At 48.2% G+C, this 19,630-nt stretch overlaps 1 protein-coding gene across 1 annotated transcript; it reads left to right on the top strand.

The window, feature by feature from the left end:
- The first annotated feature begins 1,462 nt into the window (after window positions 1-1,462).
- Window positions 1,463-18,403, top strand: LOC8052730 (ceramide-1-phosphate transfer protein). Its single transcript, XM_029977688.3, has 4 exons — window positions 1,463-1,683; window positions 2,669-2,905; window positions 7,587-7,728; window positions 15,359-18,403. The coding sequence occupies exons 1-4, from the start codon at window positions 1,574-1,576 to the stop codon at window positions 15,491-15,493; spliced, it is 624 nt and encodes a 207-aa protein (XP_029833548.2). The 5' UTR covers window positions 1,463-1,573; the 3' UTR covers window positions 15,494-18,403.
- Window positions 18,404-19,630: the final 1,227 nt, after the last annotated feature.

Genomic DNA, 19,630 nt, shown 5'->3' with positions numbered 1-19,630 from the left:
AAGGTGCATTAGTATTCTTAACGAGATTTAAATAAAAACACGTTTATAACGCGTAATTGTGTCTAAATAGTGCAAGAAAAATAAAATTTTATGATGACGATGGCAAATTGCAGCAATTGGTTGCTGCGTGTGATCGCGGGCGGCCCGTGTTGCTGGTGTTGCGACGTAAAGTTTCTGAGCGAAATTGCCCCATCTGAAGCTGGCCTGAGTGGCGTGAGGACCATCAGTGCGTGAGGGGCGTGAGGGGTGTGAGGGCCGCAAGGGCGGTGAGGCGCTTGAGGGCGGTGAGTGGCGTGAGGGCGGTGAGGGCCGTGAGGGCGGTGAGGGCCGTGAGGGCGGTGAGGGCGGTGAGGGCCGTGAGGGCCGTGAGGGCCGTGAGGGCGGTGAGGGCGGTGAGTGGCGTGAGGGCTATGAGTGTGTGAGGGCCGTGAGGGCCGTGAGGGCCGTGAGGGCGGTGAGGGCCGTGAGGGCGGTGAGGGCCGTGAGGGCGGTGAGTGGCGTGAGGGCCATGAGTGAGTGAGGGGCGTGAGGGCCGTGAGGGCGGTGAGGGCGGTGAGGGCCGTGAGGGCCGTGAGGGCCGTGAGGGCGGTGAGTGCGTGAGGGCCGTGAGGTTCAGTGAGGGTGAGTGAAGGGCTGAAGGTTAGTGTGACTGTGAGGGTGAGGGTGACTGAGGGGCTGAAGGTGAGTGTAGCTGTGAGGGTGAGGGTGAGTGAGGGGCTTAGGTGAGTGTGGCTGTGTTGGTGAGGGTGAGTGAGGGCGACCTAAAATGCCGACCTCTGGCGGTGATAGCTTTCAGCGCACTAAGAGGCACACTGCTGAAGCTTGGGGAGCGCAGAGGGAGGGGCGTGAACACGTCGGAGTAGGCCACGCACCCTCGCTCCTAGGCTCACTTCCAGGCGGCGCAGCCTGTAGCGCGAGCCACGCGCTCCTCTGTTCGCATTTCATTTTTCCCCGATAGTACGTGGCTTGGGGTCTAAACCACTGTGGACTGTGGTCTAAACTTTGCGTTCTAGCCCTAGCTCTTCTGGAACAGAGCTTGTTCCAAAACTTGCAGGAGCATCAAAAACAAGAAGGGGGCTGTTCACCTTCATATCGCTCACGGGTGTACCTTCTTTCTAAAGAAGACAAAATACACACACGTAGGCTCAATGAAGTAAATTTATTTTGAACGCTACTAAAAAAATATCGATTAAAAAAGATATGGATGGCACTTGGCACGTGCTCCCACCTTTTGACTGTAAACAAGCGTTTGAAATCCGCGCGTTTTTAACAAAATAGCCGTCAGACACATCAATGAAATGCGAAGAAGTACTTTCTTTGGAATAAGCACTTAGGAACGACGGCTAAACTTTAGAAGTATCGTATTACCTTTTAGGTGGATATAAAATACTGGCGTTTTTTAACAGCGGACGTTGCAGGCAGCACCGGGTTTTGAAATAGGCAGACCGCGCATGCGTAAAACGCTCATTTTTTTTTTTTTTTTTTTAATTTGGTTGGAACGTAGGGAATAGCAAAATTTCGGTTTCTCCATCCCAGATCAGGCGGTCGGAGTCATTGACCCACGGCTGTTTCAATGAGCGGATTTAGTTTAAACGTGGTCGCGAGGAGCTTGAACGAATGCCTCGCCACGCCTCAGGAGATGAAGATAGACCCGTACTTGGCGGCTTTCAAGGAGCTTCAGAAGTAAGCGAAGCCCGGATTGCTCGTTAACCCGCTTCCTACGCCCGATCGTGTTTGTGTCAGATGAAAATTACGTAATGCAATCAATTTAACCCGGGATGTTTCATATTCCGTTTCTAAACGCAGACGTAAAGGGGGGCTCTATTCTATGGAAACTACCCGAGTAACAATACACGATCACCTTGATCCCGGTCACAGATGTTATCGCAGCTGATAGAATGAAGTCCAGTGTTTCGATAGTGGCAACTGGTACACTTTCAAGCGGATAAATCTTTTGTAGTTTCTTCTTGCGTTATTTTCTTCGTGCTGTAACCGCCATCGACACGCGATCGGCGTGAAGACTGCGATCGTGCTTTTTGAAACTAATATCTGCTTGTCGAGGCAACGGAACGTTTCACGTCGTCGAACACGGAAATAAGAGAGCTAGGTTATATCACAAAACAACGTGTGAAGATCGGCTTTGTCCTCGAATGCATAGCAGTGTTGCTTAATTGCCAGTGCGCACTGTGGCACCTCATCCTTCGGGGAATAGCGCTCAGATTATGTAGCAAATTGGGCCAGTTGGTTTTGAGCTGTTCATCGTCGGAATGTTTCATAGTGGCTCCAATGCATGACTTGCATATCATTATAGTGCTGGCGATTGTCCCTGTTTGCTCGACGTTGGTATATAATGCGCAGTAGAGAACATAGCAGAAGAAGCTTTTGAAGTAGTGAACGAAGCAACATCAGTGCCAGCTATCGATGGATGGTAATCTCACAGAAAGGTTGGCAAGCATCTGGGGCATCTGCGTACAGCTGTTGCCATTTCTCTGGCTCTGCTAGAGCTTACAAGTAGGGCTCTCTGTGTGTTGTATGTCATGCAATGTATACCACTATACCATCAATTTCCTTAAAGGGGCCCTGCAAGGACTTTTTTACATTTTTTTTTAATCTGCACCTAACCTGAGCGCACTGAACGTAGTAACTTAATGAAACCTCGATGCTGCAGGTTCTTCCACGACCTGGGCACTGTGTTTGGCTTCATCAACTCTGACCTGGACAGCAAGATTGTCATCATGGAGGAGTACCGGGCCAACCCCAAGGTGGCCAAGCACTACGAAGGGCTCTGCTCTATGATTGCCTTTGAGAAGAGCTCCAAGGCCATTGAGGACCAAAGCAAGCCGTCCGGGTCCCGCACGCTGCTGCGGCTACACAGGGCCCTCGAGTTTGTCGCCCGACTCTTCCAGTGAGTCCCTCGGATAGCACTCTGTTTTCTTCCTTTCTGCACGAGGAGGGTTCCACGCAGGGCTCAACACGAAAAGTCGTAATGTCCCTAGCAGACGCCTGAAATGTCCTTCGCTTTCTTAAATAATTATGTAATACTAAATATCTGTTGTTTTCTGCATCACTTCCATTTTTACGATGAGATATATACTATATGGCCTTTACTTGTGCGCACACGCTTCGCAAAAATGACTTTATCAGGCCAAAACCGTAGCCAAGCAAATTCGGCGAGGGAAAGTGTTACCGGGAGATTCAAACTGACGAATGAAACCATCGTGACATGGTACTGCTTTAATAACTTCATTACCACTTTTTATAATAGTCAGTCTAAAGCAAAAGGTGTAACACAAGCCAGAGTTCTCGAACACACGGAACACGACAGACAGTAAGTAGCATTTTGTGCACGGCACTTCACAAAATACTATTAGTCATGGTAAGTCTATCTTCAGACATCGCAGTATTTCTTCTTGCACTCACGCATTCTTTTTCGAGAAGGTACGGCAGCACTCTCAGAAGCTTTGACTTGGCTGGTCCCTTCCTTCATAGTTTTCACGAGGGCGAAGAAAAGTTGCAAACTGATTTTGCCGAAAAAAGTTGTTAGGCGCTCCAGTCAGTGTTGCCAGATGGTCAGACAACAAACCCTACCTTGTTGAACAAACTGCCAAACGGCTGGAGGCAATAATCCAAATGTAGCCAAAGCCGCTGAAAGTTGATGTATCCTAGAAAAGAATCATAATTGACCTATAAAATTCCAAATATATACAATGCCCAAAATTTTCCTCAAACTAGCAAGATTTCCCTTATTCCCACACAGACCTGAGTATTTCCTTAATCTGGGAAATTTCCCCCAGGTGGGCAGCCCTGGTTCCACGTGGAGCATCCCATGCTAGGGGCTGCCGTATACTCCAATGCATTGTTTACGAACAAACCTGTGTATGTCCATGCAGGTGTTGGCTCTGCACGCGCGCAGAAACCAGATTAGCGCGAGATGAAACATCCGTGTGTGCGCAGTGCCGACAGGAGCGCCACTGCAGGGGAGTCATGTTGAAGAGTTGAGTTGGTGTATAGACCTTTCCAGCGGCAGTCTCGAATGAAGCGGTTTACAGCGTGCGTTCTGAGGGTGTGCGTCAGTGTTGGCCGAATGCGCTAGGCTGTGGGTTTTCTCGTCGGTGGGCTGTGGCAGCCTGCGTAGGCGCTAATCTGGATGCTGGTGGCGGCTAAATTGTTGTGCTTTATGGTTTCTTTTGTGTTCAATGGCAAATAGAATTACTCTAGGTTTTTATGAAAGCGTTGTACTATTTTTGGGAACAAAAACAAGCAAATGAAAGCTATTTCTGGTGAGTCCGTGCGCGACAGAACGAATGCAACTTTTATGTTTGTTTTATTTTGATTTCTTTACGACACCATACACTCACCCGTGTCAATCTACAAAGGTCTCAACTGTCGAAAATTTTTCACCAGAAAGGATAGTCGAGATGCGTGGGTATTCCTCGCTCACAACGTGAAATTCAACGAGTCTTATCTTTACGTGACCCACAGTGCCGCGCTATCCGAGCGGGATTTGAGAGAGGTCTCAAATAATGCAGCATATCCAATATACAGTGTCGACGACAGTCACTTCATGACGATCTGACAGTGTGAGGCTTGTTTTGGGGCGCGTTTTGAAGAGAGCTGCTTTTTTTGCATAGCACCAAAGCAAACGAACGAACTTGTTTATTCCGTCCCCATACCCTGGACCCGATCCTATCAGCAATTTTTCGCTAAAACCGGGAACATAGCTGGGAAGGCTTTTCGGAGGTTATCTCAACGAAAATAGTCCCTGATGAACATCGAACCGCCCACGTTGTGCGGGCTGCTTGACGTTGCCATCTTTGTTCGTTTCCTGCAAAGGCCAAGCAGGCTATGAGCTTTGGTATTCGCTGGTTCTCACGGTGGAAGATAACAAATAAAGGGTACGCATCCTGAACAGGCAAATAAAGTAAAAGCTTTTGAGAAAAGCCGGCAGACTTCGAATGCAGAATGCAGGTGGGGAGACGCGCTGACCGGTTTTCCACAGCTCAGGTGGGCGGCAGAATTTTCTGGCCGATGGGAGTCGTTCGAGTCGCAAAATGGCGGCGGCCAGAGAGCTCTTTTTGCAGAGGTCTATAGGCTGGTTCGCACACTCGCGGCTGCTTAGGACAGAGTGCCTCGAAACCTCTTAAGATCTTTTGTGACGAGGGAACACGCTGCTGCCATCTAGTACCGGGTAGCTAAAGAGCATTTGGCATTTTCGTATGTTTCGTATTTTTTGCACTCATCATTCTTTCTTTGCTGGCTCGGAAAATCTTTTTACAATGCTATAAACAACCATTCCTCGTTGGTAGTGTGGTCACTTTATCTCGCAAATACTGCAATACCTTCACCCTAGCGAAATGCAGTTCCGGGGTCACCTCACGGATGGTGCCAGTGTGCCAGTGTTGTAAGACATTGCAACAACTCGGTCGTAAGCAAATGCGAGCATAGGGTGACCACCCGTCCCGCGACTCGCGGGACTGTCCCGCATTGAGGGCTTGTGTACCGCGTCCCGCAAAAAATTCCCAAATCTTCAAAATGTCCCGCATTTCACGTTGTCGTAACATTCACTACACAAATTATGGCACTTCCGAACAACGGGGTACGGTGAAGCGCGGAGGTCGCTGGTAAGCGTGTGAATCTCAATGGTATGATATTTTCTATCCAAGCACTACGGGAAGCGACCACCGTTCTTGCAGGGGACCGACGCGCATGAGCCATTGTGCCTCTCCCCTTAATGGCAAAATATAGCAAGCGAAAATTGCTCGCAAAAAGTTGAAAGGTAAACTATTGGAATTATTTGCAAATCATACTGTGTCATGCAAAAAAAATTGTTGTAATAAGATTTTTTTTTTGTGAAGACAGTTACACAAGGCAAAATGTCTGCAAAACCCAACGGTCGAAAAAAAACCAAAAAAAAACCCAGGTTCTAATTTTGTGTGGGAGCATGTTAGTATAGGAGTAAGTATCGACAGGAAACAATAAGCCGAAAAAGATTTACTGTTTCTTAGTTCCTTTTGATCCATTGGGGTCTGCTGCAGTCGATTTTTATGTTTTTAACTTAGACACCTTGAATAAGATATTTACCATTACAATTGCCGCAACATAGTTTTCAGTTGTATAATATGCTTTCCGACAGCACAGGATTTCGGGATGGGCGTGTTGATGAGTTTTCTTTAATACTTTTTTCTTCAGTCGTGAAAGTGAAGTCCTCTTCATCTTACCCCCCCCCCCCCCTCCCCCGGTCAAGGTGTCCTGCATTTCGACGGCAAAAAGGTGGTCACCCTATGCGAGCATGTGAACGGGCTTTTAGAATCTTGTTACACGACCATTTCGTCCGTCCTTGGGCGAAAGGGATTTGGCGGCCCTAACTGCGATTTGGGTAACTGAACTAAGATGGTGCTGCTACCCTGCTATTTCGATCCCAGTTGAAGCCAAACCGAAACTAAATCTGGTGCAACACAATCTGTCTCTAAATACTGAACTAAATTTCTTACGGGCATTTTTTATCGTTGACAAAAATGTAAACTCGGTAAAGTTTTGTAAGAAAAATCTGCACTGTACTCGTAGATTGTTCCTGCAAAGAGCACTTGTGCTCTGTTTTACTTGCAAGCATAGTTGAGGCTGCAAGAGCAAGCTCCGAGCCATTAGTGTACCTGCCAAGCACGCAGGCTCGTGCATTGCGAGCATCAATCGGGGCAACGTGCGCACGCTTGTAGCTTTAACTTCACTCTTGCATAAAGCGAGACAAACTGTAGTGGGTGCCACCTCAAGAGTTTTATTTGCGTAGTATTTATAGGGCTAGCCTCGGAAGCTTAGTGTCTGTGGCGTGTAGCCTCGATGATGTCATGGTGTCGCGTGACATTGTGACTTCACATGCTACTGTGACGTCGCGTGACTTTATGATATCACATCACACATTGATGGCTTTGTGATGTCGATGTTGTCGACGTAGTTGTAGTGGGGCACAGCGTGTCCACCGTCAATGTTCCCAAATCCTCGAAAAAGATTACCCGCGGGATTGGAACTTGGGTCCGCTGCGTATGAAGCGGAGGTGTTACCGCTGAGCTGCGCCACAGCGTTAAGAACCCGTTTTATATCTAGGAATTTTGTAATACCCGATGCCCACTCAACGCGCTCTCTGGAAAAAACAAAGAAATAGCCAATAATAAAATGTCACCGTAGCACTGTCAGTGCCAAGCGCTCGTGCAGGGAGACACATTTTCGTGCGCTTTGGAACAAAAGAGAAGCAAAAACGTTTGAAACAAAATGGTCATATGCTAATTTTGTTTCAAATACTTTTTTTCACACACCCCACCGTGCACAAATGTGACGCAGAGGCCCAGCAACTCCGCCGTGACGTGTTGCATCTATCGCTGTTACTGAATTGTGAATCGACACAGGACTGCTCGTTTTTTATGCAAGGTGCAAACTTCGCTAAACTTTTGGAACTAACAAATGTGCGTGCTCGGCTGTGGAGATTGTGGGTTGTAGTGGTGTATAGGTGACGTTGAAAAGCAGTGCCAGTATGAAAGCGACCTTGGCGGGTTTTGGGCGGAGGTGTGACTATGGACGTGGCACTTCCTCGCCAGGCGTCTGAGCACGGCTAACGACGACACGGGCATGGGCGGCCTGGCCCAGGAGAGCTACGAGGAGACCCTGGCGAGGCACCACCCGTGGCTCATCCGCAAGGGGGCCACCTGGGCCCTGCTGGCTCTGCCCACCCTCGGGAAGGTGAGGCTCTAGAACTGGGGCTTTTTTGGGGCTCTGAGCACGGGCACAGTGCCTGGGGTTCCATTTCGGTCTCTGCGAAATCAAACTTTTTTCTCGTGAAGCGAGCGAAGATAGGAATTGTAGACAGTCCGTCTGCTAATGCGGTCGAAAAATGTGGTTCGTCCACTACGAAGCATCGTTCGCAGACGGAAGCAAAACAAGCAAACACCCTACGTTGTCTGCTAACAGTCCGAAAAAAAAAGAAAAAAAAATATATCAATAGTCGCTGCGAATTGAGCGCCACAGCACAGTGAGATTGGGCGCTGGCTGAAATTGTGATCATCTGCTATTTCAAGTTGGAAGCCATTGACAACCTGCACTTTGTTTATAAATCTCAAGTTGTACTGCTGCCGTACACAAGCCGACATTGACCAGCTGGATGAAGGACTATGGACAAGCGCACCAGAGTCTGCGAGACTTCTTTATTGGTGAGATGTTTTCACCAACATATTGCCCGACTGCGAACTGGCAGACGGGTCAAAAATGTCTCATTGGTTTATTACGCTCCAGTTGTGGCGCCATGTCCGATCCGCAGCCGCGAACATTCTCGCCGTCACTTTGACCGAAAGTGGACCCTTGGAGTGCGCCTCCAACTGTTGTGTTTAGCGTCCTAGACCTCCAGTGTGTCGTAGTAAGTGGACGAGGAAAACAATGCAAAAGTTTGCCCTTTGTTGCCTACTTTCTCTTTGTAAGGAGCTGCGTTATGGTCGTCTGCTTTTTAACTGAAATCTGTGGGATGGCATCAAGTTTTTCAAGCCCATGCAAGTGCTGCACCATGTGCGAATTGTTGGGGGTGTCGTAGCAAAATTTCTCAACGTATCAAGAGCCTTCGTGGCCGCTCTTACTGTGTGATACGCAGGGGCCCATTCAGAGAAGCCCCTGAAAAATGCGGAGGGGGTGGGTGGAGAAGGGAAGGAGAGTAGAAGAGGGTGGTTCATATTTAAAAAAAAAAAAAAGTGAGGGGGGTTTGTTGGGGGGAATTCATTTAGGCATGAAACCTAAACAAATTTTTCGAGGCGAGAAGTATAGCGTCTGTGTTTGTTACACGTGTAATCGTAGCAGTCCCCTGGTCGCGGTGGCTTTGCGGCGCAATGGCAAACTCCAAACCCCAAAAGAGGTACTTTCAGGTATTCTTTAAGTCCTACACGTCGGAATTCCCGTGCCTTGTGCCGTCCAAAAAGGGAGAGAAGTTTGGATTCTGTACCAGGTGCACGTGTGATGTAAGCGTTTCGCACGGTGGCAAGGCTGACATTAAGCAGCACATCAGTTCGCGTAACCCCCCCCCTGCAGTTGCGGGAGTTTTACGAATTTGAAAGTCGACAGGTTGGCAGGTATGCAAATGGGAAAGGCCGCAGACCCCAATCCAAGCCTTAAGCCTTAAGCATCCGAAAGTTCACATACGTACGAGCTCTGGGGGCACATCTGCCCTCGGAAGGGGCAGCAGCTCAGCGAGCAAGCCTGCTTGGACCGTTTGCGCATCAAGGCAGGCCCACCTAAATGTCTCCTGCCTCATCCCCAGTCAGGTCGTGACGCGACGTAACCTGTGAAAAGTCTTGCTGTCACTTCCACGACTGGCCAGAATGAAGTCGAAAAGGCATCCTATAAATCGCCTCCGTAGTTTTCTAGCATCCACCCCCCTGAAGGGAGAGTCCTTCCTCTGGCCCTTTGTTGATTGTTGGGATGACGCGAAGCAACAAGCTGCCTTGGCTCAGCAGATACGAATCGTAGTGCTCATTATCTTGCCTGCCAGCATTCCCGGTGTCAACTGCTATCCCCGCAATATTTCTGACACTTGCTGTCAAAAACCCTTCTGCTCCCTGGGCCTCGACCAGCACTTACTTGCTCACCGCATCACCCCAAGTCACGATCTTTGGTCTACTCGTCCAGTGTCCTAAATCTGCAACATGTCCTGGCTGTTTCGCCTTCTGCCAGCCGTTATCCCGCCTTTTAACGAACATCCGACGGCTCTCCTCGGCCTCCGAAGACGACCTACTCACACCTTACCCGCGCTCGTCGTAACCCCCCGTTGACATCGCCTCCTCTGAACCGTTATTGTGGGGTGCTCGAGAGAGCGTGTCCGCAACCTTGTCTTTTGAGTTCTTTTGATACTCGACTCGAGGAAACACCTGCTGGGCTCTGTTGTGAGATAAGCCGCCAAAATTCCAACAGATTGTCTCAACGGGCATTGTTAGCGTTAGCGAACAGCCCACTCAATGAATCCGTGGGACCCCCGGGGATCAACAGAAGCATAGGCATATTGACTGGGCCCCACGGCGGGCGCCATTTTTGTGGCGTGTCCGCTATATAATAATCGCTGCCCGATCAGTCTGCGCTTAGCTCATCTCCCAAGGAGTGATACAACACACTGAGAGGACAGCAAATAGGTTTACTGCACTTTCCGATTGCCCGTCCTCGAATGCCGGCAGTCCGGACTAGCGTGTGCCCAGTTGTCGCCCGTCGTTCAGAGCTCGCAGTCAAAGTCCATGTCCAGGCCTGCGGATCGTCCTTCCCAAGCCAGCGCTGCGTAAGCTAGTTTCCCCGGGCTATCATAGCCCGAGTATTGCTGCAAAACCATCCCAGGATCGTCATAGCCCAGGCCGGAATGGCCAGGGCTTACTGGTCTTGTTCCAAACCCGCTGGTGGACTGCTCCAGGGATCGCCATGGACCACACCAGCCAGAACGGCTCTATCGTTCTTGCCAGGCCCCAGCCTCGCACTGCACGCTGTGCAGTGCCAGCTCGTGTCTCTTTGCCCGACCGCCTGTCACGTGCCCCCCCGCCCCGTCGTCTTCCTCGCTCGTCTCCCACAAGCTTAGCACTGTTATGCCACTGTACAAAAATGCGCATGGAGCAGACAAACTCTTGGCGTGTTGGCCCTCTACAAAATCCTGTCAAGAACATTGGTGATCCCCATACAGTTGACTCATTAATTCCAACTCGAGGAAGCCCCGAACTTTAGTTCGAAATATCAGAAGCTTGAATTATCCGAAATTTATGTAAATATGATGTGAGGCAAAGTAGCAAATCTTTATAGGAATAGCTACACATGTCAAGCCTATTTTTTAAACTTTTTTTTTTGCACAGGCGTATTTGTAAGCAGACACACATATAAGACATTGGTGAAGTTCAAACAAATAGTGGTTTTGGCCGAATATTTTGTAATCGAAAATAGAATACTTCCTCCGAGCCTTTTACTACCGTCGTACCATGCACAAAAATTCTGAGCTCTTGAAGGTTGTTCCCAACCTTCTACTTGTCCATTTCTAAGCTCAGTTAGTTTTAATATAACTAGTATATCTATGAACCGTGGCCTCAAAAAGTCCAATGCCTACATTGGGGTGGGATGTAGACGGGGGAAAATCCAAGGGGGGGGGGGGGGGGGGGGCAACGGGGGTGGCCACCCCCCCCCCCAAACAAAGTCGACCCCTCCCCCCTTCTCGGAGGCCAGTTTGACATGGGTGAACTCTCCGTCGCACACGAAAGTATGGGAGAATAGTATCGACATCTTGTAAACCCTGAGATGGGGAACGATAAAAAAACAGACGAACAGAAAAACAAGCACGCATAATGAAAGCAGATTGTCAAGACAGTTCTGCTCGCATAAACGCGGTGGGTTAGTCCCATCGAGTGCTCTTCTCACTAAGCCCCCGCGTAGTGCGGAAAAGCAATGACTGCAAGCTTCAAGGGCATTGCTTTCCCGCAGTACTCAGGTGCTTAGTGAGAAGCACTCTGAATGGGACTAACTCATTGTGATGAAGAAATAATATGAATTAAGTAAAAACACTGTTTGAATTAAGCAGCTTATCAATGCATTAAAGGGATACTGAAGCGAAACTTGAAATACACCTATTATGGTCAGAAATAGGTTTAATATGATCAATGATATCCGTAAATCATAATCGCTCGTTCGTATTTTGAACGGATGGCTATATTTTTCACTTTGGGCCCGATTGGGCGTGCGCTCAGAAATCAGCCATCGGAGAGCGCGATGCATCTTGGGATATTGGGCGCATTTGTGACGTCACTTGTGCCAGATGGGAAAGGCTACGGCGTGGATGCTGTGGTTACGAGCGTTGCCACTTGGTGGCGCGTCGACGATTTACGACCTGTGACAACGTGGCCGTTTGAGATGTGCAAGGGCTGCACGCACGCTGCACCACGGCAAGTCGGCAACCACGGCACCACTGACAAAACCAGCTCTGAGGCCGTATTCTCAAAGCAAACATATGACCAAAAAAATGCGTACGGCAAATTTGATAGAAAACTCATATTTTCTAAACGAAATTGTCGTAACTTTTGCGCAGGTTACGACAGAATCATACGACAGCTCCGCAGCTGTCTTAAGCACTTCTTACGATCAAATCAACATGGCCGACAGCGTCGCTCAGTTACTTGGTAGCGACGACCAACGGACATTAATTTTTCTACGTGCTTTTCTCGTGCGCCTCGACTTCAACCAGCCAGAAAAAAGGAAGGGGTACTTGAAACAGACCACGACAATCAAGAACGCAGGATCCACAGACACCCGAGAAGAGCTACAACGGCCACGATTCTACCGACCAAGCGAGCTCGGCAAAATATAGTAGGCCTAGCAGCAACACCGACTCAGCGCACCATTGCTTTGGCGGTCCTTGGCCAAGACCGTCTGCCCATGACTGGCTGGCCTGCTGAATGGAATATGCCCGCGTGACCCTTGTGGACCCTTCCCTTCCGAATGAATGGTTTGATCCCTGAACTAAATTTCAGAGGACAATCTTTTCCCCTTGTCATCTCGATCTCCTTGTTTTCCGAGACAGCGGTGATGAACGCTGTCGTCGAAAAGGGACTCTCATTGATTCTATCTCCTTGTTTTGTGTGATATAGAGCTCAAATAAATGCTATACAGATTACCTTCGCAACACGGTATGTACACTTTGTTATTAGTATGCCATTTTTATTCTGACACGACGCTACGTCACTGTCGAGCTATAGCAGTTCGTGGGAGCTACGCGATGTCGGTCCAACCTTTCTTTGCCGAGTGTCATGTCAGTATCGAGTTGCAATCATAAAAGATCGGTCCAGAAGCGCGTACCGAAACGCGGTCTAACAGAGCGAATCCAGCACTTTGATCAAAGATGCATGTCCGCTCCGAGTGTGAACACGTATTTGCGTGGCTTTTGCTGACACTCTCGTAGTTCAAACATATCTTTTTTAACGTCGGCTCGCAGCTCGCGAGTCGCAGCAACTAATACCGTGCCAGAAACATGCTCGGGTCGTGTCGTGCAAAGAGCCGCAACGAGAACGAGCTCACTGTGGCCAATTGTGCTTTGGCTTTCTCCGCCAAAGCTTTGCAAACAAGTCCAGGCCTAGGCTAATTATGCCGGCACGCTGTATTGCTGCAGAACGGCGCTGCTCCTATGCCATAAGTGACGTCACGAGAACTTTCCCACCATCCACCAGAAGTGAATTTGAAATCGTTTAATTAGGTTTAAAATTAATTCTCCTGTGTTTTACAGCGCGATATTGATATTCCTGAGGTGGTGCCTGTCCCTAGCCCATAATTATGCAGAAAGATCGCCGCTAAATTTTCGTTTCCGTACCCCTTTAAAAACATAGTGGGACAAGCAAAATTTTTTAATTCGTTTGAACTGATCGGAAATATGAAATACTTGAGTTTGAATTATCATGAGTGTACTGTATTTAGGCCATTGCTTCCAGTGCATAAAGCTGACACGGCACTTGTGTCATTTGGACCCAGGTTCACAGTGACCACTAACACAACACTCTCGCAATATCTACTTGATTGCACGCCCAGATTATGGCACTTTGGGATCATTGGTCCAAGAGCTACTACAGTTAGTAAAAGGTTAAGAATGCAGTAAAAGTTGTGCCTCTGACACATGCTCGTTGCCTTTTGTGGGGTTTGGCTGCGTGTGCGCCCAAGTGTTAACGAAGGCAGAAAGCTCGTGCTGGAAGCGGACCGTCTACCATAACGTTCCGAGAGATAGCAGAGTTGAAACTCGGAACATATTGGATGAAAATAGGGGGTGGGCCACCTTTTGTAATGCACCCAAAAAGAGTTAAAAAACGTTGTAGTCGAGCCAGGGTTGCAGAGTCTTCTAAAAATGGGAATGTGAGTTTCTTTGCAGTCTATATCTGCACGAATGGAGAAGCATGCACAAAACCAAGGTGGGCTATGTTCTGATAGTGAGGCACCTCGGGATATTACGGTAGCATATTCTTATCCCGACAACTATATCCAAATAGAAAGCTCCAACGTTGCTCCTTCTCCAATACCGATCGTTAGATTCTTAACGGTGAGCTCGTTTGATTTGGCCACGCCCGCCTGCACTGATGCAGAAAGCGCAGGGCAATGCACTTTCAATTGTATTTTGATATAGGCTGCACTCATAAGTTGAATATGGCAGTACACTACAGCATGCTCCGAGTGCCGCTGGGGCGGAAGGTGCGGGTAAGAGCCACTGTACCCGGCAGCATTAGCTGCCAGGGTAGCGACACGAGGCGTAGAGACCTAGATGCACATAGTCAAAAGTGCCAGTAGGGATTTCCATTTTGGGCCGGGAAGTTACCATGGTAATTGAGCTGCTAGTGGTGCCTGGTGGCTTCTTTATTAGTATGGTTCATTTTGTCTCTCCATCCATTCATTCAAACGCACTAAAATCGGTAAAGTGAGTAAAAGCTGCATAAAACCGTGGTTGGAAACCGGCATGGGTATGTATATTTTAAATTGTAGGCTCCTCACTCTCCATGCGTTCAAAGCACGCAAGGAGCGCACTGACATGTTGAACTTTGTGCTACTCGGGAAGTGCAAGAAGCAGACGACAGGTACATGGGCAGCGCTCCCAAATATCCGAACCCTACTTCGGCAGTCGTCGGCCTTGTGTGACTCCGTCAATAGCTACGGAAACTATGGTTAGGCCCGTCACTACGGTACAGTACGTGACCGATCAGGGCGAGAGGCGACACAGGGAAAAGCGTAGCGCTACTTTGGCAGCTAAAGCTCTACAAAAAGTCTTCTCAAATGTAGACGTTTTCTTTTTTAAATGGTTTCATAGATTTTACGAGTGTGGTAATTAGACATAATGCCGTACACACGGCTCACTTTTCTCACTGGTGACCACGGTGTAAGATAATACTCTTCAGGTGAGGATAGCGCGCTCGTCGCGCAGAGCAGATAAAGTTTGTTTTTCACTCTCTCTCCTTTTCTCCGTCACTATGGTTTCAAGCGGTGCCGGCAGATGACTCGTCGACCCGTGGGCACGGCAAAGACGGCTCGTGCCGCCTCATGCTCCACACGCGCAGAGCTCCAGCGAGGTTGTCGCTCGTGCAGAAAGACCGCAGTGTACCAGGGTGTCATGACAACGAGATAATTTTTTTCGCTCTCACACAGTTTCGCCGTTTGGCCGCGGGCGACACTGTCAGCAGTGGGCACGGTGGCCGCAAAATAATGCAGCCTTTCGGATGCCCGTCGAACGAACACTATCTGATTCCTCGCGCCGTGCGTTTAGCCCCGCCGTATCCTCACCTAAAGAGTGTATCTTACACTGTGGTGGTGACCCACCGAGACTGACCCACGTGTGGCGGCGTCGCAGGCATTCGCCAAGGCCCGGACGGACGAGAAGGACCAGCTGCGGACGCTGATGCAGGCCGTCTCGGACAACGCCTACCGGGTTTTCCACTTCGCCGAGGCCATCTACAAGAAGCACGGGCTCCTGGACCTGCCCTGAGAGGAGTCGCGGCACGCCGGGCCGAGACGCCGCGGCGCCCGCAATGCCTCTTTGACCGGCGTGTTTACAGCCCCCCGATCTCCACCCGCCACGCTGTTGCCGGCTGCAACTCTGGCGGTGTTGCAGACACCCATTATGCTGCAGGTCGCATCCGGCCGGACAGTTTACGGAGGCTTCGACAGCCGGGAGTTGGGATTCCGCGACGACGGCAACATGTTTTCTTACACTTCTTTTTCGTAACTTCTACGTCCAATCGCCGGGATCTCGACATCTGATGTCGTTTGCTGCCCTCTAGGGACCACTTCAGCGGGACACGGAGCGCACTGGTCGGGGACGCATTCCAGGCACTGCGGCGAGGCCGCCCGAACGTTACGGCGAGTGGAACGCTCTTTGCGAAGCCTCTGCACCACTTTTGGGAGGTGCATTACATCCTCTCGAACGTCAAATCGACGGGCTGTCCACCTCGGCGGCTGCCACTGCAAACAATGTCTGGCTTTTTTTACTCGAGCTTCTGTGGACCGGAAAACTTAGTTTCTCGAAAGAGAACCGCAAAGCTCAGTCGACGTTGTGCCTCTCTGTGGAGGTGTTCTCTCTTGGCTTACGTGCAACAGGGTTGCGTACAAAATTATATTGCCCTTTTCTTTTTTTTTTTGTAGCAACCGTGGTTTGTAAACTGGGTGAATTTCAGCTACGAGGGCTTCGTTTAGCCTTAAAACCCATTTGCTCAAAGGAACGGATACTAGTATCTTGAGTGTCGACTCTTGGGACCCAGAGCATAAGAACTGGTCTGCAAGCTCAAACTACTGCTGTACTCAAAGGTTAAAATACATGGTCTAAGTACTTTGAAACAGTCCTATGTTGGGGTCTGCATAGAGTACAATACCGTCAGGGTTTCAGATGACAAGTGATTTGAATGCGTTTTTGCCCCTTGTTTTGGGATTCTGCAGGTCTGAAGATACTAGTAGACAACATTGATAAGCAACTTCAGGGAAGGCAGACAGGTCTGCCCAAGTCTCAGAAAGTTTGTCCAGAAAAGTTGGCAAGGGTGCTGTAATCAAATGGGAACATTCTCCGCTGCACTTCCATCGGGGCTCATGGATCGTTGGGTTCAGGCTGATTTCAGACTACATGGAAAGGAATGACCTGGGTGTAATTAGGAACAAATTTACTAGTTAGAATTTTTCAACACACAGACGGTTCTCATTATTGTGGCTCAATATATCTTCACTCCTGCGTAAGGAATAGGCTCCGATTTTTAATATACTTGTTGGTAGGACGTGTTGGACAAGTTTGTTACCTCATGAAAAATTAGTAGAATGCATATATTTCGTCGTCTTTTACATCAGCTTCATGGAGGAATTCCTCAACTGAATGACTTAATTGGGAGCAGCTGCTTCAGCTGCCGAGTTCAAACTCCAACTGCTTCTTAAACTCCCAAGGTTTTTATGTTTCATGATACATAGAATGCAGAAAAAGTTATTTTACTCCGCTCGCTACAATCACGAGTTACACTTGAAAATGCATATTCAAGCATTGCATGGTGCATTGCTACATTGGGCAATTCAGATAATGTTTTCCTTGTTCAGTGTTTTCTTCACGCAAGCAACGTTGTATTTGTTTTATGAATGCAACGTTATTTAACATATTGTTGGTTGTGAGGATGGTTTCTATACCCTCCATTGTGATCAGTTGACAGTGTACCGTTCAAAGCATCACAAACTGCTTTTAATTTCAATCAGCGGTCAGCTAGGACTTCGGAGCTGCGGTGTTTGGTCGAGGCTTGAACTCTTAAAATTATTGTAATTGGAAAAGTCTCACAAACACTGCAAATTTTTTGAGTGCATATTAATATGGGACCAAGGGCAAAGTGACCCAGGGAAAAGAGTATTGCCTATGGTGTTGGTGTGTGGGAGTGCATATCCTAGTGTGTGCGAAGATGGTCTGCTGAAGCTATTGTTTGAGTACTAGGGGAACAATAATTATCCCTGGAGAAAGGAAACAACAGGGACTGGGGGAATATGCTTGAAGTGTGGTTCATATTGAACATGTATGCTGCATATTCTTCATTGATGCTCTCAATATTGAATAGATGTAAATTGCAGCTATCCAGTGTAGTTAAATAGTTGTACTTTTCAATGCAGTGCTGCTGGAACTGAAAATATGCTTGGCAAGGCATTGTTTTGTTTCTTTTTGAGGGCCACTGACCACCTTTGTCATTTCTATCTCCAGTAGTTTTCGTTTTTTTATTCCTGCATAACTGCTATCAAGTTTTTTGTTGAGCTTGTTGGTGCTTAATTTGGCATACAGGGCAGTGAGTTCCTTTTATTTTCTTTTTTTTTTATTGTGCAGTGTGCATGCGGTATTTTTTACTTCCGAATCCACAAAAGCTTGGAAGCACAAGTTTCGGTACTGCCTTTACATTGTCTTAACAATGCATGCATTATAAGAGAAGCGTTGTTTGCAACCATATAAAATCTAGTCATGCACCGAAGTAAGCTGTGGTTGACATACTGCACAGCATGGTTGGTGTGACTTGCACATTGATTCTTATTTACTCAGGATGACCCTGGTTCCTTATTTGTGGTTGGAGCAATTGCACCAATGCGGTTCAAGAGATTGTATGCCTTAGGTTGGTTGTGTTTTGTCAGCCCATGACAAAATAGTATTATACGACTGTTGTCATAATTCATGCGGTTTTATGCTTGCGTGATTGTGATGCCTTGTGCAGCGATGTACAGAAATTGGTGTGTTGGGCTCATCTTACATTAATTATAGTGTTAGCGTTTGTGTGTCATTCTGCCAGCCATTATTTTGTTTAGTTCATCCCTTTGAGAGCTCCCCCCCCCTCCCCCCCACACACACAGACTGAGTCATTTCTGTTTTCATTAAATACTGTTTATTTTTACCCACGACCCCAATGTCTCAGTGTGCTATTGGCGACATGCGCGATCGAAAGCGTCACTGTGGTAGGCCTTCCACGATTGGCCGGATGCTGACTATGACGACAGCAAAGGATTCCTCATTGGCGGAATTAAGAGTAATGTAAGAACTTCAATTTTGACACCCCCGGACAATATGGGCTGAAACGCTTGATGCCTACACTTCTCGCAGGTTATTAGACTGTGATCTAAGCTTCGAGTTCTAACGCCTGTCTGGGCCAAAGCTTTTTCAAAAACTGACGTATAAGTCTAAGATTCATAGAGGGCAGTTTCAGTCCGTATTGCACGTGGTAGTACACTCTACTGTACATCTACTCGGCTCTCTGACGTCATGCCACTGCAGTGGCGCTGCTGTCGGTACTGTGCAAACACTTTGCTTCACACTAATCTAGTTTCTGCGCATGCACAGGGCCCGCACCTGGCGTGGGCAAACGTGGGTTTGTTTGTAAACAGCCTGTTGTTAAAGGCCCCAGTGACTTTGTGCGAAGAAGCTTCAACAGACCGGTAGCACTGTTGTAGAATTATCACGACATTGGGATGTACAGCGTAGTCATTGTCCACGACCTCGAATGTCCGAGTGCCCTGCTGAAGCCACTGCACAGTGCTCCTTTCCAATCGTTTCGTGGCAGGAACGACCCAGTTTTGCACATTGTGGCCACCAGGAGTCTGACTGGCAGCCTACCGGGACGTACCCTGCGGACTGTTGGGCCGGTTTTGTTGGGGCCTGGTCACTCCAACCTCTTCCACTTTTCTGTATGTAAAAAGAAGCAGTGTGTCAGTGACAGGTTATTGGGTTTCGAGCTTCAAGCTCTGTTAAACAAACTTAATTTGTTTATAGTATGTGCAGTGCATAAAGACAAAACACTAAGGGGCGACGCAACAATTTGTGTACAGGGTGTCACAAAAGAAAATTTACACGTTCTTTTTTACCGCAAAAATAAACTAGGCATCGCCGAACGCTCATTTTCCGCCCAAATGTAGAGCTAGAGGTCACAACCAGATGCCAAAGTTTCAGCCCGATCCGATAACTTAATCAAAAGTCTAAGTGATTTTCTGAAAAGTTCAATGGGAAAATGGAGCCCATTTTTGTCCGTTTTCGGTTTCTGGTGCCATAGAGCCCCATGTGTTTGAAAACTCCGTCGGCCGCCATTTTCCCATTTAAATTTTCAGAAAATCACTTATAACTTTTGAATAAGTT

Source organism: Ixodes scapularis, unplaced genomic scaffold, assembly GCF_016920785.2.
Source record: "Ixodes scapularis isolate PalLabHiFi unplaced genomic scaffold, ASM1692078v2 PGA_scaffold1__304_contigs__length_218370807, whole genome shotgun sequence".
Classification (NCBI taxonomy): domain Eukaryota; kingdom Metazoa; phylum Arthropoda; class Arachnida; order Ixodida; family Ixodidae; genus Ixodes; species Ixodes scapularis.
This window is presented reverse-complemented; position numbering and strand designations above follow the sequence as displayed.